The sequence below is a fragment of the Oncorhynchus kisutch genome, linkage group LG2, assembly GCF_002021735.2.
Source record: "Oncorhynchus kisutch isolate 150728-3 linkage group LG2, Okis_V2, whole genome shotgun sequence".
Lineage (NCBI taxonomy): Eukaryota > Metazoa > Chordata > Actinopteri > Salmoniformes > Salmonidae > Oncorhynchus > Oncorhynchus kisutch.
The window spans coordinates 56,371,378-56,396,182 of NC_034175.2; the positions used below are offsets into that span (position 1 = coordinate 56,371,378).

Here is a 24,805-nt window from a genome sequence, read left to right on the forward strand (position 1 = left end):
TAATCAATGCTTGGAGTTTGTCAGAATTTGTGGGGTTTTATTTGTCCACCCGCCTCTTGAGGATTGACCACAAGTTCTCGATGGGATTAAAGTCTGGGGAGTTTCGCGGCCATGGACCCAAAATATCGATGTTTTGTTCCCCGAGACACTTAGTTATCACTTTTGCCTTATGGCAATGTGCTCCATCATACTGGAAAAGGCATTGTTTGTCACCAAACTGTTCCTGGATGTTTGGGAGAAGTTGCTCTCTGAGGATGTGTTGGTACCACTCCCTTGGCTGAGAAGCAACCCCACACATGAATGGTCTCAGGATGCTTTACTGTTGGCATGACACAGGACTGATGGTAGCGCTCACCTTGTCTTCTCCGGAAAAGCTTTTTTCCAGATGCCCCAAACAATCTGAAAGGGGATTCATCAGAGAAAATGACTTTACCCCAGTCCTCAGCAGTCCAATCCCTGTACCTTTTGTAGAATATCAGTCTGTCCCTGATGTTTTTCCTGGAGAGAAGTGGCTTCTTTGCTGCCCTTCTTGACACCAGGACATCCTCCAAAAGTCTTCAACTCACTGTGCGTGCAGATGCACTCACACCTGCCTGCTGCCATTCCTGAGCAAGCTCTGTACTGCTGGTGCCCCGATCCCACAGCTGAATCAACTTTAGGAGACGGTCCTGGCACTTGCTGGACTTTCTTGGGCGCCCTGAAGCCTTCTTCACAACAATTGAACCGCTCTCCTTGAAGTCGTTGATGATCCGATAAATGGTTGATTTAGGTGTAATCTTACTGGCAGCAATATCCTTGCCTGTGAAGCCCTTTTTGTGCAAAGCAATAATGACGTTACGTGTTTCCTTGCAGGTTACCATGTTTGACAGAGGAAGAACAATGATTCCAAGCACCACCCTCATTTTGAAGCTTCCAGTCTGTTATTCGAACTCATTCAGCATGACAGAGTGATCTCCAGCCTTGTCCTCGTCAACACTCACACCTGTGTTAACGAGAGAATCAATGACATGATGTCAGTTGGTCCTTTTGTGGCAGGGCTGAAATGCAGTGGAAATGTTTTTTGGGGGATTCAGTTCATTTGCATGGCAAAGAGGGACTTTGCAATTAATTGCAATTCATCTGATCACTCTTCACAACATTCTGGAGTATATGCAAATTGCCATCATACAAACGGAGGCAGCAGACTTTGTGAAAATTAATATTTGTGTCATTCTCAAAACTTTTGGCCACAACTGTACATGTAGGTAGAGTTATTATAGTGACTATGCATAGATATTAACAGAGAGTAGCAGCAGCGTAGACTGGGGGGGGGGGGGGGGGGTCAATGCAAATAGTCTGGGTAGCTATTTGATTAGCTGTTCAGGAGTCTTATGGCTTGGGGGTAGAAGCTAGTTAGAAGTCTCTTGGACCTAGACTTAGCGCTCCGGTACCGCTTGCCGTGCGGTAGCAGAGAGAACAGTCTATGGCTAGAGTGGCCGGAGTCTTTGACAATCTTTAGGGCCTTCCTCTGACCCTGCCTGGTATAGAGGTCCTGGATGGCGGGAAGCTTAACCCTGGGGATGTACTGGGCCGTATGCACTACTCTCTGTAGTGCCTTGCGGTCGGAGGCCGCAGGCAGTTATGCAACCTGTCAGGATGCTCTCGATGGTGCAGCTGTAAAAACTTTCGAGGATCTGAGAACCCATTTTAAATATTTTCAGTCTCCTGACGGGGAATAGGTTTTGTTGTGCCCTCTTCACGACTGTCTTGGTGTGCTTGGACCATGTTAGTTTGTTGGTGATGTGGACGCCAAGGAACTTGAAGCTCTCAACCTGCTCCACTACAGCCCCGTCGATGACAATGGAGGCGTGCTCGGTCCTCCTTTTCCTGTAGTCCACAATCATCTGCCTTGTCTTGGTCACGTTGAGGGAGAGGTTGTTGTCCTTGCACCACACGGTCAGGTCTCTGACCTCCTCTCTATATGCTGTCTCATTGTTGCTAGTGATCAGGCCTACCACTGTTGTCATTAGCAAACTTAATGATGGTGTTGGAGTCGTGCCTGGCCATGCAGTCATGAGTGAACAGGGAGTACAGGAGGGGAATGAGCACGCAGCCCTGAGGGGCCCCCGTGTTGAGGATCAGCATGGCGGATGTGTTGTTACCTACCCTTACCACCTGGGGGCGGCATGTCAGGAAATCCAGGATCCAGTTGCAGAGGGAGGTGTTTAGTCCCAGGGTCCTTAGCTTATGGTGTTGAACGCTGAGCTATAGTCAATGAATAGCATTCTCACACAGGTGTTCCTTTTGTCCAGGTGTGAAAGAGCAGTGTGGAGTGCAATAGAGATTGCATCATCTGTGGATCTGTTGGTGCGGTATGCAAATTGGAGTGGGTCTAGGGTTTCTGGGATAATGGTGTTAATGTGAGCCATGACCAACCTTTCAAAGCATTTCATGGCTACAGACGTGAGTGCTACGGGTCAGTAGTCATTTAGGCAGGTCACCTTAGTGTTCTTGGGCACAGGGACTATGGTGGTCTGCTTGAAACATGTTGGTATTACAGACTCAGACAGGGAGAGGTTGAAAATGTCAGTGAAGACACTTGCCAGTTTGTCAGCGCATGCTCGGAGTACACGTCCTGGTAATCTTTCTGGCCCTGCGGCCTTGTGAATGTTGACCTGTTTAAAGGTCTTACTCACATCGGCTGTGGAGAGTGTGATCACACAGTCATCCGGACCAGCTGGTGCTTTCATGCATGTTTCAGTGTTATTTGCCTCAAAGCGAGCATAGAAGTTATTTAGCTTGTCTGGTAGGCTCATGTCACTGGGCAGCTCTCAGCTGTGCTTCTCTTTGTAGTCTGTAATAGTTTGCAAGCCCTGACACATCCGACGAGCGTCGGAGCCGGTGTAGTACGATTCGATTTAGTCCTGTATTGACACTTTGCCTGTTTGATGGTTCGTCGGAGGGCATAGCGGGATTTCTTATAAGCTTCCGGGTTAGAGTCCCGCTCCTTGGAAGCGGCAGTTCTCCCCTTTAGCTCTGTTTGAATGTTGCCTGTAATCCATGGCTTCTGGTTGGGGTATGTACAGTTGAAGTGGGAGGTTTACGTACACCTTAGCCAAATACATTTAAACTCAGGTTTTCACAATTCCTGACATGTAATCCTAGTAAAAATTCCCTGTCTTAGGTCGGGACAGCAGGTAGCCTTGTGGTTAGAGCGTTGGACTAGTAATCAGAAGGTTGCAAGATCAAATCCCAGAGCTGACAAGGTAAAAATCTGTTGTTCTCTCCCTGAACAAATCAGTTAACCCACTGTTCCTAGAACGTCATTGAAAATAAGAGTTTGTTCTTAACTGACTTGCCTAGTAAAATAAAAAAAAGTTAGGATCACCACTTATTTTAAGAATGTGAAATGTCAGAATAATTGTAGAGAGAATTATTCACTTCAGCTTTTATTTCTTTCATCACATTCCCAGTGGGTCAGAAATGTACATACATTTTGTAGATGACATCGCCGAAGTCGAGGATCGGTAGGATAGTCAGTTTTACTAGGGTAAGTCTGGCGGCGTGAGTGAAGGAGGCTTTGTTGCGAAATAGAAAGCCGATTCTAGATTAGAATTTTGATTGGAGATGTTTAATATGAGTCTGGAAGGAGAGTTTACAGTCTAGCCAGACACCTAGGTATTTATAGTTGTCCACATATTCTAGGTCAGAACCGTCCAGGGTGGTGATGCTAGTCGGGCGGGCGGGTGCGGGCAGCTAACGGTTGAAAAGCTTGCATTTGGTTTTACTAGCTTTTAAGAGCAGTTGGAGGCCACGGAAGGAGTGTTGTATGGCATTGAAGCTCGATTGGAGGTTAGTTAGTACAGTGTCCAAGGAAGGGCCAGAAGTATACAAAATGGTGTCATCTGGATTTGGGTGAAGGAGAAGCTGGGGAGGCTTGGTATGTTCACAAGGTCTTTTACCGTTCTGGGATTGATTTGCACTTTTCGCACCAAAGTACGTCCATCTCTAGTAGACAGAGAGCGGTATAACGGCTGCATGGTTCCATCGTGTTTATATTTGCGTACTATTGTTTGTACAGATGAACGTGGTACCTTCAGGCGTTTGGAAATTGCTCCCAAGGATGAACCAGACTTGTGGAGGTCTACAATTCTTTTTCTGAGGCCTTGGCTGATTTATTTTGATTTTCCCATGATGTCAAGCAAAGAGGCACAGAGTTTGAAGGTAGGCCTTGAAATACATTCGCAGGTACACCTCCACCTCTTAGAAGCTTCTAAAGCGACATTCAATTTAGTGTATGTAAACTTTTGACCCACTGGAATTGTGATACAGGGAATTATAAGTGAAATAATCTGTCTGTAAACAATTGTTGGGAAAATTACTTGTGTCATTGCACAAATTAGATGTCCTAACCGATTTGCCAAAAATCTACTTTGTTAACAAGAAATGTGTTGAGTGGTTTAAAACGAGTTTTAATGACTCTAAACTAAGTGTATGTAAACTTACGACTTCAACTGTACGTACAGTCATTGTGGGGACGACGTCCTCAATGGACTTATTAATAAAGCCAGTGACTGATGTGGTGTACTCCTCAATGCCATCAGAAGAATCCCGGAACATGTTCAAGTCTGTACTAGCAAAACAGTCCTGTAGTTTAGCATCTGTTTCATCTGACCACTTTTTTTATAGATCGAGTCACTGGTGCTTCCTGCTTAAATTTTTGCTTGTAAGCAGGAATCAGGAGGATAGAATTATGGTCAGATTTGCCAAATGGAGGGCGAGGGAGAGCTTTGTACGTGTTTCTGTGTGTGGAGGAAATGTGGTCTAGAATGTTTTTCCCTCTGGTTGCACATATAACATATAACACATATAACACTGCTAAACAGTGTACATGATTGATTTATTTGTTCCAAAGTGTATTGGTGTTAGTCAATTTAAATTAAGGTAAATAACATTGTGAGCAAAATTATGAATCATATCGGTTTAGTAAATTATTTTTAAAGAATTGAGGAACTTTTGTGGCATTAATTTCATAAAATACTAATTTACCTAAATTGTCTCATTGGTGTTACCATGATTCATGTTACTACTCCTAATGGTCGCACAAAATTATTTAAAGTCATTAAGCTACCATATTCGTAGATTTAGGATGGGAAGATGTACCCGCATACATAAAAAACAAATGCCAACGTAATTCAAGAATGACACAGCAACTCCTTTGTTGTTGTCATACCAAAAATGTAGTAGAACGAATCAGAAACAGACTGGAAACCAGGGTATGCTAAATGTGATAAAGTGGCAGGTCTGGGATGAAGTTGTGACTCTGTACGTCTCTTTTATTATTTACACATATTGATCCCTGTTCTCCCCCTGGCTGGCATCCTGGGTAACTTGACCTCCTAATACAGGCCACGGCTACTGTGGTTAATAGTGCTAAGAATGTGCTTACATTACTATATTCAATTTGCTGAAGGTTATATGTGTGTCCTGTAGACCATGGAGCAGGTGAAAGAGCGTCTATGGGAGGACCACTTCCCGGAGTACGGTCGAGGCGTCCACATGTTCCGCACAGAGAAAATCCAAAAGCTGGTTGCCATGGGGATACCAGAGTCGCTACGGGGAGAGCTATGGATGACCTTCTCTGGTGAGGGACGGAGGAGTCTGAGGTTATTGGTTACTATATCAACAGGCCACATACACTACATGACCAAAAGTATGTGGACACTTGCTCGTTGAACATCTCATTCCAAAATCATGGGCATTAATAAGTTGCTATAACAGCCTCCACTATTCTGGGAAGGCTTTCCACTAGATATTGGAACATTGCTGCGGAGACTTGCTTCCATTCAGCCATAAGCATTAGTGAGGTCGGGCACTGATGTTGTGTGATTAGGCCTGGCTGGCAGTCGGCATTCCAATTCATCCCAAAGGTGTTAAATGGGGTTGAAGTCAGGGCTCTGTGCAGGCAAGTCAAGTTCTTCAACACTGATCTTGACAAACCATTTCTGTATGGACCTTGCTTTGTGCTTGGGGGCGGCAGGGTAGCCTAGTGGTTAGAGCGTTGGACTAGTAACCGTCCCTTGTCATTTTAATCCATAGAGACGTGAAGGAGAAGCTCGTCGGATGTTGATCTCTTCTCGGCTGTTCCTAGGCCGTCATTGAAAATAAGAATTTGTTCTTAACTGACTTGCCTAGTTAAATAAAGGTAAAATAAAATTTAAAAAAATTGTCATGCTGAAAAAGGAAAGGGCCTTCACCAAACTGTTGCCACAAATCTGTATTCACAGAATTGTCTAGAATGTCATTGTATGCTGTAACGTTAAGAATTCCCTTCACTGGAACTAAGGGGCCATGAAAAACAGCCCCATTATTCCTCCTCCACCAAACTTTACAGTTGACAATATGCATTCGGTTAGGTAGTGTCATCCTGGCATCCACCAAACCCAGATTCGTCCATCGGACTGCCAGACGGTGAAGCGTGATTCATCACTCCAGAGAACGCGTTTCCACTGCTCCAGAGTCCATTGGCGGCAAGCTTTACACCACTCCAGCCAACGCTTGGCATTGTGCATGATGTTCTTAGGCTTGTGTGCGGCTGCTCGGCCATGGAAACCCTTTTCATGAAGCTCCCAACGAACAGTTCTTATGCTTACTTTGCTTCCAGAGGCAGTTTGGAACTCGGTAGTGAGTGTTGCTACCGTTGACAGGCGATTTTTACGCGCTTAAGCACTTGGCGGTCCCGTTCTGTGAGCTTATGTGGCCTACCACTTCGCGGCTGAGCCATTTTTGCTCCTAGACGTTTCCACTTCACAATAACAGCACTTACAGTTGACCGGGGCAGCTCTAGCAGGGCAGAAATTTGACAAACTGACTTGTTGGAAAGGTGGCATCCTATGACAGTGCCACTTTAAAAGTCACTGAGTAAGCTGATTCTACTGCCAATGTTTGTCTATGGAGATTGCATGGCGGTGTGCTCAATTTTAAACACCTGTCAGCAACGGGTGTGGCTGAAATAGTAAAATCCACTAATTTGAAGGGGTGTCCACTTACATTTGTATATATAGTGTATATTTAATGGTAGAGTTATGGTTAGGGTAGATATTTCTATATCCCCAAAGGAGGGAGAGAGAGAGAGAGTGCTGTTCTGTTCTATTCTGTTCTGTTCTACTGCCTACTTTCCGTTCCTTTCCTGTGTACTGTACCATACCTAGCAATTCTAGTATGTGCCATTTTATCTTAAAGTTTGTGGAGTGGCTTTTACCAGGCAAGCAGTTCCCTTTCTTAGAACATTGTAGAGTCCATTCTCTGGGACCCTACTTTGCCATAACTGTTAGCATCAAATTGAATGTAATATGGAATCCAGAGCAGCAGGATTTAGTGGGCATACAAATAACTTGTGACCACATCTCCAATGAAAACAAGCAATTAGGCCTGTGAGCACCCTGCACACACTGCACCAGAAACAGACAGGCAACCGATTGTGGCTTCACCACTCACTGGGATAGAACTGAACAGACTGTTTTATTTGGCCCATATCAAACTATCCTAGGTCCATGTTTACTCCCTCTCAATGATCTGAAAGCATCCTTTCACATCCTAGAGGGGGAGTCAACAAAGGGAAAGAGCTAGTTAAAAAAAAAACAAGCCTTGTCCCAAAGTAATCTCGGTTAACCCAGAACTAAAGTCTTGCGTAATCCCAAAGTAATCCCTACCTTTTTGGTGTTTGCAGATCTGAAGGAACCGGAAAGGTGATTTATCCATTCCTTTTAGATCGAAAGGAAAGGGGATGTTGTTTGACCAGGCCTTCATGTATGTAGTTATATGCTGTTGCTGTGTAACACTGATACCTTTCCCCCTGGAAACGCAGATGCCTCATCAGAGTTGGCATCCCACCCAGGCTACTACTCGGGGCTGGTGACAGAGTCTATGGGGCAAAGCAGTCTGGCCACGGAGGAGATCGAGAGAGACCTGCACCGCTCTCTGCCAGACCACCCCGCCTTCCAGAACGTCAAAGGCATTGCCGCGTTGCGCCGTGTCCTCACCGCATATGCCCACCGCAACCCCAAGATTGGCTACTGCCAGGTAAGGTACCCACCACTATACAGTATGTCACAGTGTGTGCACATGTGTACAGTCAACTGTATAGTGTGTCCAGTGTCCATAACCACACAGTTACAGACAATATAACTGACTGTCTGCCTGTCTGTCTTTTTAGTCGATGAATATCCTGGCATCTGTGCTGCTACTGTACACTAAAGAGGAGGAGGCCTTCTCACTGCTAGTGGCTGTGTGTGAGAGAATGCTACCTGACTACTTCAACCGCAGAGTCATAGGTGAGATGTCAAACTGACCTGTGTAGGTTTACCACTGCTACTGCTACTACAGTACTTTTACTACAGCGATGGTTTGTTTACTTCAGCTAGTATTGTACATTAGAGAAGTACTATCAAAGACACAGCAGAGAGACTATTAGTACACATGCATTTTCCTGTAGAGCTGTTCTGGTGTTTAGGTGATTTGAATATGGTTTCCTTGTGGCATGTTTATTCTGTCAGGGCTGTTTTTCTGCCCCGACTGCCATTTGAGCCAACAATATCCAAAGGCTTTCTTTAGCCATGTGAAGCGTGTGCTGAAACACAAGCTAATTTCCTCTGCTTTGTGTTGCTATTTATTTATGGCGCATATGAAATGCGTTCAAAGTCATTTCCACTTCCTTTAACTGTTCTGTCTGAATGAGTGTCTGGCCTGTTCTGCTTTGAAAGGGCAGTTGTTTACTTATTCTCCTTAGAAAATAGATTGTTAATCTCCAGGCAACTTCCTGGCTCAAATAGTCTTTAAAATATAACTTATCTGGGATATTTCACAATGAGTATACATCATGAGTATGCACCCATAGTATTTCCATGAGAAAAAAACTATTTCCTTCGATGGGATAAAAAATATGTTTTATTTTATACTTTATGTGTGTTATCTATAATATTGTAGATTTCCACTTGTGTTTGAGTTTGCAGGTGCTCAGGTGGACCAGTCAGTGTTTGAAGAGCTGATCCGGGATCGTCTTCCCGAGCTGGCCGAGCACATTCCCGACCTCTCCCCCCTCTCTTCCATCTCCCTGTCCTGGTTTCTCACCCTCTTCCTCAGCGTGCTTCCCTTCCGCAGCGCTGTCTGTGTGGTAGACTGCTTCTTCTTTCACGGCATTAAAGCCATCTTCCAGCTGGGGCTAGCTGTGCTGGATGCTAACGCTACGGCACTGTGTGCTAGTGCAGATGACAGCCAGGCACTCATGATCCTCACTGGGTAATGCTTGACGGAAACAAAAGCCTGCACACACATGCACTCTGTAGACAAGATTGGCCAACCCTGATGTGTGGGATGTTAATAGTTAATCATGCCTTTTATTTTCACTCTTGGCTCTGTCTGCAGTTTTCTGGACCAGGTGAAGTACGATGAGGATCCATCTCCCCCTACCCCTCACCCGTCTCAGAGTGGGGAGGAGGAGGGCAGACCGCCTGTTAAACAACATACCCTGATCACTGACCTCATCGCTGACTCCTATGAGGTAAGACGGCACTGCAATACTCCCTCCACACCACCAGAGGGTTGTAGTGACAGTGTGGAGCTGATCTTTGTTCTCGTTGTGTGTTCTGTCTTGTCAGAAATTTGGAGACCTGACGGTGAGACAAATAGAGAAGTTGCGATGCAGACACCGGATCCAGGTTCTCCAAGCACACGAGGACACCACCAAGGAGAATGCGGTGGTTCTCTCATTTCACATAAACAGTCACAAACCTTATGCTTTTCCTCTCCAAACTTCTCTGACCTTGCCCCTCCCTCTCTGTGTATTTAGCTCAGGGTGGTGACCCCAGATGTCTCTCTCTCCCCTGAAAACCTGGCTGATGTCTACGACCTCTTCAAGGTACTTCAGTTCAATTCAATACACCTTCATTTATCTCCCCAGGACCACTAAGAAAGGCAATGCCAGAACACAATAATAACATCCTCTGCTTATAGTCCAACTGTACAACAACACTTCTGTTTCTGTTTGTCTTAAAGACAGAGCACTTCATCAACCTGTACTGGGGCGATGGGGGCACCACATTGGCCCTCCAGCACCATGACCCAGGCCGGCCCTATGTAGAGCAGTACAGAGTGGACCGGGTCCAGTTTAAGAGCCTGTACATGCTGCTGGTTCCCTGGCTTTGTGGCTTTCATACTGACACCGTGGCCCACCGGACCTTCACACTACTGGACCAGGACAGAGACTCACTCATCACCTTCAGAGAGTTCGCTGGGTGGCTGGGTATGTGAGCGAATGTTTGTGTGTGAAAGAGAAAGAGAGGGAGGGTGTGTGTCTAAAGGGAGGGAGAGTAAGTGAGTGCTTGAAGAGAGACTGTGTGTAATATGAGTTTGTGTGCGTGACTGTGCCTGCGAGTATATACAAAAACCAAGAAAACAAACACCAGGCTATCTCACATTCAAATTCCCTTGTAAGGCATATAAGTCATGAACATTGGAAACCTGCCCACTATGCTTTTATGGGCATCTGGAATTCAGCCCACAAAGCTTTTATGGGAATCAATATCCAGCCAAGGCTTTTAGGAGTAGATGTTGTGTACAGTACAGTGAGAACCACTGAAGTTGAGTAAGATCAAGATGATGTAAATTCTCTTAAACTCACACATCTGAAGGGCTCCCTCTGTGGCCCTCTATCATTCAGAATAAACACTAACCTAGAATTTACTGACAGTATAAGCACTAACCTTTCATTTATTGACACACATTGTGATTTAAGGCCAATTACATTTCTGTGTGTGTGTCTCTCCGTTTCAGATACGCTATACTTTGAGGAACTGAATGAAAAGGTCAGACTACTGTATCGTTTGCACATACCTCCAGGTGGGTCACATAGCCTTCCTGTGGTGTTGTGCTTCTCTTTCATGTACTTTAGTTGGACATGCTATTATCTTTAAAAAAACATGTGCACTTTGTGATAACTGCTGATGTAAAAAGGACCTTATAAAATATATTTGATTGATGAATTAACTAGAGATGAACATTCTTCATAATGGGACTGTTTCCTGTAGCTCTGACTGAAAGTGAGGATGACCCATCTCCACTGAAGAGCCCTCAGCTGTCCACTACCAGACCACTCCATGTAGAGCTGCCCAATGGTAAGTATTCACACACTGTTCCAGATTCACATTTACAGCGCTGGTCTGTTTAGATTATCACGTTGATGTAGCTCCTGATGTGTGTGTTCATGTTGAAGGGGAGATGAGAGACTTTCAGGAACAGTTGAAACAGATGTTGAAAGACCTGGCTAAAGAGAAGGAGAAGGATGTGGAGCAACCTGTACCTCCAATGAACCAGGTCCATACAATAAAACAATGAATTCAATCAGGGATCTATTAAACAAAGAGTCATTGAAAGGTACTAAGTAAGTCACAATAACCTTGTATTATTGTTTTCTACAGAGGGAGTTCATCCAGTTCTGTAAGACCCTCTACAGCATGTTCCATGGCAACCCAGACGAGAATGAGCTCTTTCAGGCCATCGCTACAGTGACCAGCCTGGTGCTGCAGATCGGCGAGGTCGGGCACCGCAGCCGCTGCTCAGGGTCAGAGGTCAGCAGCGAGGGTGGGGCCGGGGACGAGGTAGAGGACGATCACAGGGAGGGGAGTCAAGAAGACCATCCCGTCTTCAGCACCGAAGAAGACGGAGAGAGAAAGGAGGGGACCAGCAAGAGTTCAGGGTCTGAGAGTCAGAGCGAGTGGGCGGTCAGCTACGCTCAGATCCTGGCTTCTCTCCTCACAGAACAGCAGCTAGTCAACTTCTTTGAGAAACCGATGGACCTGTCAGCAAAGGTGGCTGAGGCAAAAGTGAAACAGTACCATGAAAGGGCTGGTCTGCTTATGCTCCAGCAAGGGACCAGCTGATTTCAACATGACCAACAGAACCTCGATGTGAGAACCACAGTGTGACCCAATACTGGGCTTCCAATCTAGTTTCTTATCTAGCTGTCCAGGCACCTTTGTCCCCAATAAGTGTTGTCTGTGTCCTCCGTCTTAAAAGGATGAGTGGGTACCAAGAGTCCGTATGTGCCTATATTGAGTCGTTGGTCGAGCACAAAGGAGAAGTAATGTAGATGTGTAGGTCTTCCTCTCCTGATGTAGCCGTGAAGAAAGGTGGCCTTGTCTTTTGGGATCAACAACTGTCTGAAAGCAGGTTAACCAAAACCAAGACATGCATGATAATCAAGAGACTACATGATGCATCAGTCATAATCATATATACTACTGTGAGAACGTCACACACCATGCACTACACATAGCACCATGAAAAGAGTTATTTTTCGTTGCTCAGTATTTATACACACGTTTTCATTCTGCTTCATCCGGTCTATGAAATGGGAACAAACTCAAATGTGCCCAGTTTTAGTGACATTTTACTTGACTTAACATTGGCTGCCTGGTTGGTGATACACTTGTTTGCCATATTGTCCAATCAAGTAGAGCAGACAAGTGTTCTTTTCTGTCCAAATATGTTATGCGTGTACGCCTGCAGTGTATCATTTTGGCAAGCTTTTTCATTTTCCTTTTTTATATGTAGCCCAAGGAGTCAAGAACTATTAACTGCCAAATGTTTGTCATACAATAATGGACATTGGAATCTTGCTTTTATGTGCGACACATTAAAAATGTGCAACTATATATTTTGTCAAATCACATTCGTCACGGTTTACAGCAAGTATAAAAGGTGCAGTGAAATACTTGTGCTAGCTCAACAATGCAGTACATTAATCAATAGTGTTTATCCTGTATTGATTGAATGATTTTGTTCTTTAAGAAGTCTTATTTTAGGTGTTCTAAAACTGTTTGAGCCTTATTATTCTACCAAGCATATTTCTTCATTCAAGCCTTAAGTCTAAGTGACCAGTATTATGTTATAGACTAAAGTCCTACACACTTTCTTAAAATCAGTTGATACTAAACAAACGGAACTGCTGTGCCTCAGATTTAGTTGAATAAGTCTTCTATATCGAGAACTTGATTTTTCCATTTCAAATCAGTGGTGGTGTTAAATTGAGTTTTTGGTTATTCCAGAACCAGTCTGATGCCTTCTAACTCCCTACAGATGCACCTTGATGTTATTTGTAGTGCACACTCACAAGTTCACTTGATGTGCATTATCACAAATCAGGCCATTTATCACTTCTTTAACGTGTCTGCTGCAAAATATCAGACATGGTTCATTTGTAAATCATTAAAAACAATGTTGCATCCTTGTCTTATTCAATGTATTGCATAGACCAGTGGTTCCCAAACTTTTTATAGTCCTTTATCCCTTCAAACATTCACTGAGGTAAAGTTGCTTTTATATTCACACATTCGGCCATTCAACAGACTAGGTATGATTTATTCTATAAATGTCTAGCATACTTTTTACAACATTTGTTTTGAGGAAAGATTCCAGTTTGGATTTTATAGAAATACATCAAATGTCATTTAAAGCAGTATAAATCAATAACTAATTAAATAACACAAATTTCTTGTTAACAAACTAGTTTTGGCAAGTCGGTTAGGACATCTACTTTGTGCATGACACAAGTAAGTTTTCCAACAATTGTTTACAGATTATTTCACTTATAATTCACTGTATCACAATTCCAGTGGGTCAGAAGTTTACATACACTAAGTTGACTGTGCCTTTAAACAGCTTGGAAAATTCCAGAAAATTATGTCATGGCTTTAGAAGCTTCTGATAGGCTAGTTGACATCATTTGAATATATTTGAGGTGTACCTTTGGATGTATTTCAAGGCATACCTTCAAACTCAATGCCTCTTTGCTTGACATCATGGGAAAATAAATACCCCCCAAAAAAATCTGCCAAGACCCCAGAAAAAAATTGTAGACCTACAAATGTCTGGTTCATCCTTGGGAGCTATTTCCAAACGCCTGAAGGTACCACATTCATCTATACAAACAATAGTACGCAAGTATAAACACTGGGACCACGCAGCTGTCATACTGCTCAGGATGGAGACTCGTTCTGTTGCCTAAAGATGAACGTACTTTGGTATGAAAAGTGCAAATCAATCCCAGAACAACAGCAAAGGCCCTTGTGAAGATGCTGGAGGAAACAGGTACAAAAGTATCTATATCCACAGTAAAACGAGTTCTATATCGACATCACCTGAAAGGCCACTCAGCAAGGAAGAAGCCACTGCTCAAAAACTGCCATAAAAAGCCAGACTACAGTTTGCAACTGCACATGGGGACAAAATATCATACTTTTTGGAGAAATGTCCTCTGGTCTGATGAAATACAAATAGAACTGTTTGGCCATAATGACCATCATTATGTTTGGAGGAAAAGGGGGGATGTTTGCAAGCCGAAGAACACCATCCCAACTGTGAAGCACGGGGTGGCAGCATCATGTTGTGGGGGTGCTTTACTGCAGGAGGGACTGGTGCACTTCACAAAATAGATGGCTTCATGAGGATGGAAAATTATGTGGATATATTGAAGCAACATCTCAAGACATGAGTCAGGAAGTTAAAGCTTGGTTTCAAATGAGTCTTCCAAATGGACAATGACCCAAAGTTTAGAGGTCGACCGATTTAATTAAGGCCGATTTCAAGTTTTCATAACAATCGGAAATCGGTATGTTCATTTTTTAAACCTTTAATCTTTATTTAACTAGGCAAGTCAGTTAAGAACACATTCTTACTTTCAATGACGGCCTAGGAACGGTGGGTTAACTGCCTCGTTTAGGGGCAGAAAGACAGATTTTCACCTTGTCAGCTCGGGGGATCCAATCTTGCAGCCTTACAGTTAACTAGTCCAAAGCAATAACGACCTGCCTCTCTCTCTCTCTCGTTGCACTCCACAAGGAGACTGCCTGTTACGCAAATGCAGTAAGCCAAGGTAAGTTGCTAGCTAGCATTAAACTTATCTTATAAAAAAACAATCAATCATAATCACTAGTTAACTACACATGGTTGATGATATTACTAGATATTATCTAGCATGTCCTGTGTTGCATATAATCTGACTGAGCATACAAGCATCTAAGTATCTAACTGAGCGGTGCTAGGCAGAAGCAGGCGTGTAAACATTCATTCAAACAGCACTTTCGTGAGTTTTGCCAGCAGCTCTTCGTTGTCCCTCAAGCATTGCGCTGTTTATGACTTCAAACATATCAACTCCCAAGATGAGGCTGGTGTGACCGAAGTGAAATGGCTGGCTAGTTCACGCGCTCTAATAGCGTTTCAAACTTCACTGCTCTGAGCCTTGGAGTGGTTGTTCCCCTTGCTCTCCATGGATATATATATATATATAATTTAATGCAATTGCTCCACTAATAATCCAAATTAGTGAGTGCATAAACTCCGATTGAAAATAATATCCAAGACTGTAGTTTCTTTTATACATTTATTTCAACACCAGTGAATAATTAGTTCTCATCCACATTGACCGTCTGCAGACCTATAGAGAAAAGAAAACAATCAGAATCAGTGACATCTTCAACAGGCAATTGAGGAACAGCACAGGACTAGCTCTGAGCTTTGGTTGGAGCATTTACAGGTCCTCCACTTTGTATTACCATTTGCATGCAGCTAATCTGAAAATAAGCCTGCCACAATTTGTTCATTAAGGTCACCCACGGGGGTATTTTGCACCCAGTGGGTGACATACAAGTATTGCTCATTTCATATACGCCAGATCACCAACCTCAGGAATGCAAGTACACTTGTGGATACTATTCAGCAGTGAGCACAGCACACAGCCAAGCAAATGTTGGACTTACCTTTGTATGTTGTGACAGGAACGTATGTGACGAGGGTGTACAGTTTGTTGGGAGAGTCCTCGTCTTCATTGCGTTTCCTTGACAGGCGCACGCGCATACGGTATGGGACATTCCTGAAATAACATACAAAATATCAGTTAACATGGAGAAATGTGCTCAGTTTTAGTGCATGGCATTGTGGAAAACTTTACACGCCTCAACAACTCTACAACCATCGCCAAGCATAACAGGATATTACTTCGCTCTGAAGCCAGCACTGATGCTGGCTCGGTCAAAGTGGATATCCGCCCGGGCTAACTAGCCTCTACTCCTTGATATCAGAACAACACTGCATGAAGCAGATAGCAGAAAAAACACACTCACCCCTGTCCTGAGAGAGGGATAGGGGGAGAGGGAAAAATAGAGATGAAAGAGACTGGGAGAGAATCTGATTTTCAACTTTCAATTCAATTAGGCGTAATGGACAGACAATGTGCATCACTGAAATCAACTATCAATTGTCATTAGCACAAATTTATCCCCAACATTCATGGAAAATGAATGCGAGGCCCATGAACTAGTTTCACTATGGCAGCCATTTTGGCCAGTGCAGTCCATTGCAGAGGAAGCACTGAATTTGACAAGGCTGCACAGGAAATGTGGAATTCAATATAGTCCAGTTCATACTACGGTTAAGTGCATATCGTCCCAAAACGTATTGCACTTAAAGCATTAACCTGTAGTATACTGTACCCTCAACTCGGTGTCACTCAGATTTGCTAGGATGACAGTTTCAAGTATCAGTTTCGAAATATATCAGTCAATCAAGATAAGCTCATAACCTTTTCTGTACCAGTAACCAGCAGGCTAAGGCCTCTGTCGCAAGAAACACAAGCGTTTGCTTACCTCACACCCTTGGTCCATACAGCCTTGTTCAGGCGAGTGTCGATGCGTACATCAGGGGTTCCCATCTCCTTCATGGCGAACTTGCGGATCTCCTTGAGAGCACGAGGTGCCCTCCTCTTGAAGGACCTGACAGGATAGAGCAAGAAGCAACGTTAATTACATGCACAGGATTATCAGAGGTTGATAAAGTCACATTTGTCAGAGCAAGCCATGTCTATTTTTTGAAGCAATATAACAACGGAAGCCCTTGTGAAAAGGACCCTTATTGCAGTTCCAAAATAAGCATCCAGCAATGGACAACACTACACAGCACCAGCTGCTTATCCACCTATGACGACCTTAGAAAGAAAAACAGTCACAACGTAGCCTAAGCCCAGTCACACTGGCACCTCACATTCTTTCCCATAAGCAACAGCACACTTCCAACATTCAGCATGTACAAAATCAAAAGTGTCAACTGCCTCTGATAATTTTACCTTCACCATTCCCTTTAATCCACTTCAGTGGGATAGCCCACCAAATTACCTTAGACCAGCCATCAAAGTAACAAAGAGCATACAAACATAATTCTTCCTTCAAAGGAATGGGCTGATTTCAAGGTTTTACTGCTAACCTACAAAGCATTACATGGGCTTGCTCCGACCAATGTTTCTGATTTGGTCCTGCCATACATACCTACACATACGCTACGGTCACAAGACGCAGGCCTCCTAATTGTCCCTAGAATTTCTAAGCAAACAGCCGGAGGCAGGGCTTTCTCCTATAGAGCTCCATTTGTATGGAATGGTCTGCCTACCCATGCGAGAGATGCAGACTAGGTCTCAACATTTAAGTCTTTACTGAAGACTCATCTCTTCAGTGGGTCATATGATTGAGTGTAGTCTGGCCCAGTGTGAAGTGTGAAGGTGAACGGAAAGGCTCTGGAGCAACGAACCGCCCTTGCTGTCTCTGCTTGGCCGGTTCCCCTCTCTCCACTGGGATTCTCTGCCTCTAACCCTATTACAAGGGCTGAGTCACTGACTTACTGGTGCTCTTCCATGCCGTCCCTAGGAGAGGTGCTTCACCCGAGTGGGTTGAGTCACTGATGTGATCTTCCTGTCCGGGTTGGTGCCCCCCCCCCCCCCCCCCCTGGGTTGTGCCGTGGCGGAGATCTTTGCGGGCTATACTCGGCCTTGTCTCAGGATGGTACGTTGGTGGTTGAAGATATCCCTCTAGTGGTGGTGGCTGTGCTTTGGCGAAGTGGGTGGGGTTATATCCTTCCTGTTTGGCCCTGTCCAAGGGTATCATCGGATGGGGCCACAGTGTCTCCTGACCCCTCCTGTCTCAGCCTCCAGTATTTATGCTGCAATAGTTTATGTGTCGGGGGACTAGGGTCAGTTTGTTATATCTGGAGTACTTCTCCTGTCTTATCTAGTGTCCTGTGTGAATGTAAGTATGCTCCCTCTAATTCTCTCTTTCTCAAGAGGACCTGAGCCCTAGGATCATACCTCAGGACTACCTGGCATGATGACTCCTTGCTGTCCCCAGTCCACCTGGCCGTGCTGCTGCTCCAGTTTCAACTGTTCTGCCTGCCTGTTCACCGGACGTGCTACCTGTCCCACAACTGCTGTTTTCAACTCTCTAGAGAGAGCAGGAGCGGTAGAGATACTCTTAATGATCGGCTATGAAAAGCCAACTGACATTTACTCCTGAGGTGCTGACTTGCTGCACCCGACAATTACTGTGATTATTATTATTTGACCATGCTGGTAATTTATGAACATCTTGGCCATGTTCTGTTATAATCTCCACCCAGCACAGCCAGAAGAGGACTGGCCACCCCTCATAGCCTGATTCCCCTCTAGGTTTCTTCCTAGGTTTTGGCCTTTCTAGGGAGTTTTTCCTAGCCACCGTGCTTCTACACCTGCATTGCTTGCTGTTTGGGGTTTTAGGCTGGGTTTCTGTACAGCACTGAGATATCAGCTGATGTAAGAAGGGCTATATAAATAAATTTGATTTGTAACCGTGTGTAGATAGCACACATCCATAACTCTATAGCAGCAGACTCAGTGCCATGCCCCCAGACAGTGTACTCACACGCCATGTATGCGCTTGTGGATGTTGACGGTGTACTCCCTGGTCACAACCTCGTTGATGGCAGAACGCCCCTTCTTTTTCTCACCGCCCTTCTTGTTTGGCGCCATCTAAGAAAAGACATCACATAAAACATTGACTAACCTTTTGATCATAACCAGAGACAAGACATGCAATCCTCAAGTGTCCACTGTTTATTCGGTTAAAAGGAGTGGCCCCCTACCAAGTCAGTACTGAGCTTAAAATGGAACTGACAACATTTTAGCAACATTAAATCTTATTAAAATCTGTTCATATAGACTATTGTAAATAAATAAAAAATAAAAAAAACTGTCTAGTCCAGGGCCAGAGTCTACGCAAAGTGGTTCGCCATGGACAACCAGAGATACAGTAGGCCTTTTGTACATCATTCACATTGAACTAGACTGTGTGTTTACCAGCCGTTACAACAGTGTGACTTTAGGTCATTAGAACGCATTCGCCCAAAAATACACCTGAATGGATTTCTGCAAATATGTCCTCTTACATATGGGAACTTTACAGTCTTATTTATCAAACAACCATGAAAAGGTATGCTCTCTCCCTCAGTTATGCACATCAACAAGATCAACAACTAATGCTAGCCAGAGCAAGATGAGCTAAAAACCCAACAAACGAACATTAGACAAAACCTCTCAAACTTTAAGCTAGTTGGCCCTAAAAATTGCACTGATACACTACATCCTGACAACCTAACTGACTTGCCTAGTTAAATAAAGGTAAAATAAATAAACCATTCTGCAGCTTGCCTACAAACAAGCACCCAAGCTAAATTAATCAAGTTGGCTAGCTAGCTACTTCCAGGCACAAATTAAATTTGAGAACACCGCACTGACCATCTTACTCGCCCTAGCAGAGCTGGTTAGCTAGTCTGTTTACATGTTATCCAGAGCATTCATGACTAACTATAAAAATGTTTTGCCTACGTTTACCGACACCAGTCATATTCAGCCAGTGTTGTGCCTTCAGTAAATTCATCAGTTATTCTATGCTCTGGTAGACTGGACACATTACATTTTTAACAACGCTTTTTTATATATATAAAAAACCTAGTTCATTGCATCCGCTGTGGAGTCCAGTTTCATAATATGACCATATTTCCCAGCTGCTTGCCATCATTTAGAAGTAATCACGAAAAAGCAGGCCTAATTTTAGTTCTATTGAGCACCGTGGCACCAACTTGCCTTCCGAATGTTCTATTCCCAGCTTATTTTGTCTATGTCACAATGCCCGTTTTTATTTTTATTTTATTTTTTTACAAATCTTGAGGTCGTCCCATTGATTCCTATAGGGGAAATATAGACATGTCTGTCTATTTCACCAAATATCTCACAATATGTATATTTAGATTTTTTAAATCGGGCACCATTTTAAATCAGGAGAATCTCCTCTTTGTAATTATGTAAGTCTGGGTAGCGAGCTAGTTTGTCATCGAGCGCTAAACCAGAAATAATCAGAAGTTCATTTTTTCTTTACTTTCTCATTACGCGCACAATCGAGGTGTGGATGTTCACTTTCTACATGAGTAGTAGGAACAGATTGTGGTAAAAGTAAAAAGGTGTATATTTTTTGTTCCATTTAGGCAAAATGTAATTCTAAGCATCACTCCAGTCGAAACAGGCTCTGCTAACGTTCGATTCCATTCATTTGCCATGGGCTAGCGCTCCAGTTTAGCCAACGTTCTTTTCAGCCTTTGGTGAACGTTGACTCGTTCTATTGTCCAGCCTAGCTCTGGCACACTCGGAGGAGAGTGATCTGAGTAATTAGCCAGAGTGAATTTGTGAACGCAAGAGCTATGCAAACTGTACAACAGTCGGTCAAGTTCTTGCTAGATAACCAAATTACACCTGCCCCCGAAAAATTTGGGGAAAAGTCAGTCACTCACCCACTCCTCCAATGACATGACATCCTCCTAGCAGCTAGCGAATGATCGATACTCTAGCCCAATCAAATGGCTACCCATACTATTTGCACCCCCCCCCACGCTGCTGCTACTACTGTGTTATTTATGCATAGCCACTTTAATAACTCTACCTACTATGTACTACTCTACCTATGTACATGTATTATTACATATTACCTCAATACCGGTATTTACTACTGCTCTTTAATTATTTGTTACTAATGTTGTTTTATTTGAGGTATTTTCTTCAAACTACATTGTTGGTTAAGGGCTTGTTAAGTAAGCATTTCACTGTAAGGTCTACACCGATTGTATTCGGCGCATGTGACAAATACAAATTAATTTGGCAGATGTGATTATTGCCCTGCTAGTTTGATTGTATTGACAATAACATCCTTAGTTACATTCGTTCATTTTGGTCCAAAATAAGAGTAATTGAAACTGAAACAGTGCATCCCGAATGAAAGCAGCAAACAATTTACCAGGCCATCTGTGATTTACAACCCGATATTTCTTTGATCCACCAATAAATGTATTGGCGAATTATATTAATCATGAATTGAACTGCGTAAGTATATTCAACAAACAATGCCTTTGTGTACGTGACGTCATGAAATGTTAAGTCAAATATAATCTATTTTTAAAACCTCTTATAAAGTTGGTTTTGTAACAAACTATCAATTTGATAGTTGAATGGTATGATTGTCTGTTTTATATCGGCAAAATAGTTAGAAGGCTGTCAGTTCCACTTAAAGCCTGCTTTCATTGACATGAACGTAAACAATCCCACGTGAAGTTTCATTAGTGATCAATTAGAACGTTGTAGAAAATACATTTCATGGGTTTACAATGCCATTAACTTTCGCCATCTAGATACATGTTTGTGGGGCATAAACAATGTATACATCTGGCTGCTGACGCCAGGCAATACAGCCGGCTAGCTAATGACACTGGTATAGATCTGGATTGCTAGTTTAACTAGCGAGCTACAGCAATTGGTTTCTGACTAACTTTACATCAGTAACAATTGAATGTTGTGAAACAGAAATTGGGGATCCCAGACAGACAGGCCTAAACAAAGGACTAATACGCTTTACAACAGAGACATTTATGACACAATAGTTTAGCCGACTACTGGTTGTAGACGTGCGGTTAGCAGAGACTGCTTAGTGACTAACGTTACACGTTTCTATTTAAAAACGCACAATTGATAATTTGGGAATATTCAACCACAATTGAATCGTTTAGGGAGTTCAGTGTCTCCTCTTGCAATTACGTAATTAAAACATTGGACTATATTAACACACGGTAAGGATGACGTTAGATAAATAACACGCATTTGTCAAAGCAGTACTCACTCTACCCGAGAAATGTCGGAAAGGAAGTTGCAAAGACTTGTGGGTACTAAAAGGCAACGGAAAATGGTTCACATCCGGGTCGTTCTAAACGCACGAAAGAAATATTGGTGGATACAATTTCAATTTAAGGGCTTTATTGGTATGGGAAACATATGTTTACATTGCCAAAGCAAGATAAATAGATAAACACTTAGTGAAATAAACAATACAAAATTAACTGTAAACATTACACTTACAAAATAATAAAGACGTTTCAAATGTATGTACAGAATGTACAAATGTACAGTGTTGTAATGATGTACAAATGGGTTAATGTACAAAAGGGAAAATAAATAACATAAATATAGGTTGTATTTACAATTGTGTAGCAAGGCTATACTCACTGAGTCTGTACATAGTCAAAGATTTCCTTAATTTTGGGTCAGTCACAGTGGTCAGGTATGCTACTCTCTGTTTAGGGCCAAATAGCATTCTAGTTTGCTCAGTTTTTTGTAAATTCTTTCCAATGTGTCAAGTAATTCTCTTTTTGTTTTCTCATGATTTGGTTGGGTCTAATTGTGTTGCTGTCCTGGGGCTCTGTGGGGTCTGTTTGTGTTTGTGAACAGAGCCCCAGGACCAGTTTGCTTAGTGGGTTCTTCTCCAGGTTCATTTCTCTGTGGTGATGGCTTTGTAATGGAAGGTTTGGGAATTGCTTCCTTTTGTGTGGTTGTATAATTTAACAATTATTTTCTGGATTTTGATAATTAGCGGATATCGGCCTAATTCTGCTCTGCATGCATTATTTGGTGTTTTATGTTGTACACAGAGGATACATCTCATTATTGTAATCCTTTCTTGAATATTCGATGAGGGTTGTTGACGTCAACCACCTGTATTTAATGGAAAGAGACGTTATGCTACTAGCCTCAGACATGAATATGCAATAGCCATCTCAAGACTATGACTACGATATAGTGTTTTTTCTCAAACTTGCCAGGATGTCACTACTACTACCAGTATACTTTTTATAACTCCAGCATCAAGAAACGTCAATTTGATCAAAATAAAACCCACGTAGTAAATAAGCCATTCATTTTTTGGGGTGACCAAATTCGACACTCCATACAAAAACGCCACCTACTGGAGGGCAACAGATTTTCCGCTGAGTTGGGCCTCTCGGTTCCTCTTCCTCTCTGAGTTTACTCAGGCAAATAATATCTATTATATTGACAAGATAGGGGAGTGACCGCTCTAACAATGTAAATACAACCGTTAATACATGTCCTCAATACACATCACGTACACACTGGATTGGTCCACCCACACAGACAGCGTCGTGAAGAAGGCACAGCAGCGCCTCTTCAACCTCAGGAGGCTGAAGAAATTCAGCTTGTCACCAAAAGCACTCACAAACTTCTACAGATGCACAATCGAGAGTATCCTGTCGGGCTGTATCACCGCATGGCACGGAAAATGCTCCGCCCACAACCGTAAGGCTCTCTAGAGGGTAGTGAGGTCTGCACAACGCATCACCGGGGGCAAACTACCAGCCCTCCAGGACACCTACACCACCCGATGTCACAGGAAGGCCATAAAGATCATCAAGGACAACAACCACCCGAGCCACTGCCTGTTCACCCTGCTATCATCCAGAAGGCGAGGTCTCAAGGCCTTCTATCAGACTGTTAAACAGCCACCACTAACATTGAGTGGCTGCTGCCAACACACTGACTCAACTCCAGCCACTTTAATAATGGGAATGGATGGAAACTGATGTAAAATATATCACTAGCCACTTTAAACAATGCTACTTAATATAATGTTTACATACCATACATTACTCATCTCATATGTATATGTATATACTGTACTCTATATCATCTACTGCATCTTTATGTAATACATGTATCACTAGCCACTAAACTATGCCACTTTGTTTACATAGCCTACATTACTCATCTCATATGTATATACTGTACTCGATACCATCTACTGCATCTTGCGTATGCCGTTCTGCACCATCACTCATTCATATATCTTTATGTACATATTCTTAATCCCTTTACACTTGTGTGTATAAGGTAGTAGTTTTGGAATTGTTAGGTTAGATTACTCGTTGGTTATTACTGCATTGTCGGAACTAGAAGCACAAGCATTTCGCTACACTCGCATTAACATCTGCTAACCATGTGTATGTGACAAATACATTTGATTTGATTTTCAATGATTGAAAGCAGGGAAGATCAGGTAGGACCATTCAAACCAATGATACGCGTGCGCACAACATGCACTAAGTCGTTTTTCTCAAAGTTGACAGAATGCCACATGCATGCATCCACTTATCAGTACATTTGTAACAGTCTAAGCATTACAAAACGTATAGTCGGTCAAATCTGCCTCACGTAATTCGACACTCTCTCATAGACCTCCATACAAAAAAAGGCTTGCCTCACATGGACGCCTCTTCCTCTCTCTTTGTTCAGGCCGTTTAAAACATGGTCAGTTCCGGTCTACTTGACGGTGGCTCTCCCATAGAAACCAATGCGATGGAAATTGGGTCTGGTCTGCTTTGTTTATCGACTTGTATGTGAACCAGAAATAAAACAGCGAGTGGGATGTCTCGCTTCCTCTTCCGTCTCTGACACGAAATTATTTTTTTGCAGTGCTTTTCCAAAACAATACATCAATTACACCACATTTTTAAGTAATGTGTTATCTGTCATTTGTAGAAAATGTTTGTTGTGTCCACGAGAATACCAGAGCAAGCAGAAATAAAC

The 24,805-nt window shown here is 43.0% G+C and overlaps 2 protein-coding genes and 1 non-coding gene across 7 annotated transcripts in view; 1 reads left to right on the forward strand and 2 right to left on the reverse strand.

Moving 5' to 3' along the window:
* LOC109868593 (TBC1 domain family member 8-like) overlaps nt 1-13,259 on the forward strand; it is a 24,982-nt gene extending 11,723 nt beyond the window's left edge. The window contains exons 9-20 of one of the 2 annotated variants that reach the window (XM_020458269.2): nt 5,473-5,623; nt 7,847-8,061; nt 8,195-8,312; nt 8,991-9,276; nt 9,403-9,538; nt 9,636-9,734; nt 9,827-9,895; nt 10,033-10,279; nt 10,810-10,875; nt 11,064-11,150; nt 11,222-11,349; nt 11,454-13,259. In XM_020458269.2, coding sequence (XP_020313858.1) covers nt 5,473-5,623; nt 7,847-8,061; nt 8,195-8,312; nt 8,991-9,276; nt 9,403-9,538; nt 9,636-9,734; nt 9,827-9,895; nt 10,033-10,279; nt 10,810-10,875; nt 11,064-11,150; nt 11,222-11,349; nt 11,454-11,915 — 2,064 coding nt within the window. In that variant the 3' untranslated portion in view covers nt 11,916-13,259. The remainder of the gene's footprint in view (nt 1-5,472; nt 5,624-7,846; nt 8,062-8,194; nt 8,313-8,990; nt 9,277-9,402; nt 9,539-9,635; nt 9,735-9,826; nt 9,896-10,032; nt 10,280-10,809; nt 10,876-11,063; nt 11,151-11,221; nt 11,350-11,453) is intronic. The other variant, XM_020458277.2, reaches the window with a different exon arrangement.
* Nucleotides 13,260-15,401: 2,142 nt separating this feature from the next.
* Nucleotides 15,402-24,663, reverse strand: LOC109868611 (60S ribosomal protein L31). Of its 4 annotated transcripts, none has more exons than XM_020458316.2 (5): nt 24,482-24,663; nt 18,753-18,859; nt 16,677-16,802; nt 15,792-15,904; nt 15,402-15,469 (listed from the first exon to the last, which is right to left on the reverse strand). In XM_020458316.2, the coding sequence occupies exons 2-5, from the start codon at nt 18,857-18,859 to the stop codon at nt 15,438-15,440; spliced, it is 378 nt and encodes a 125-aa protein (XP_020313905.1). In that variant the 5' UTR covers nt 24,482-24,663; the 3' UTR covers nt 15,402-15,437. The 4 variants fall into 4 exon arrangements, with proteins under 4 accessions (XP_020313905.1, XP_020313886.1, XP_031653987.1 ...); XM_020458297.2 differs by having other exon boundaries at nt 24,477-24,657; XM_031798127.1 differs by lacking the exon at nt 24,482-24,663 and adding an exon at nt 24,431-24,475.
* Nucleotides 16,287-16,421, reverse strand: LOC116356891 (small nucleolar RNA SNORA5). The gene has a single exon (XR_004205189.1). It is a non-coding gene; the product is annotated as a small nucleolar RNA SNORA5 (small nucleolar RNA).
* Nucleotides 24,664-24,805: the final 142 nt, after the last annotated feature.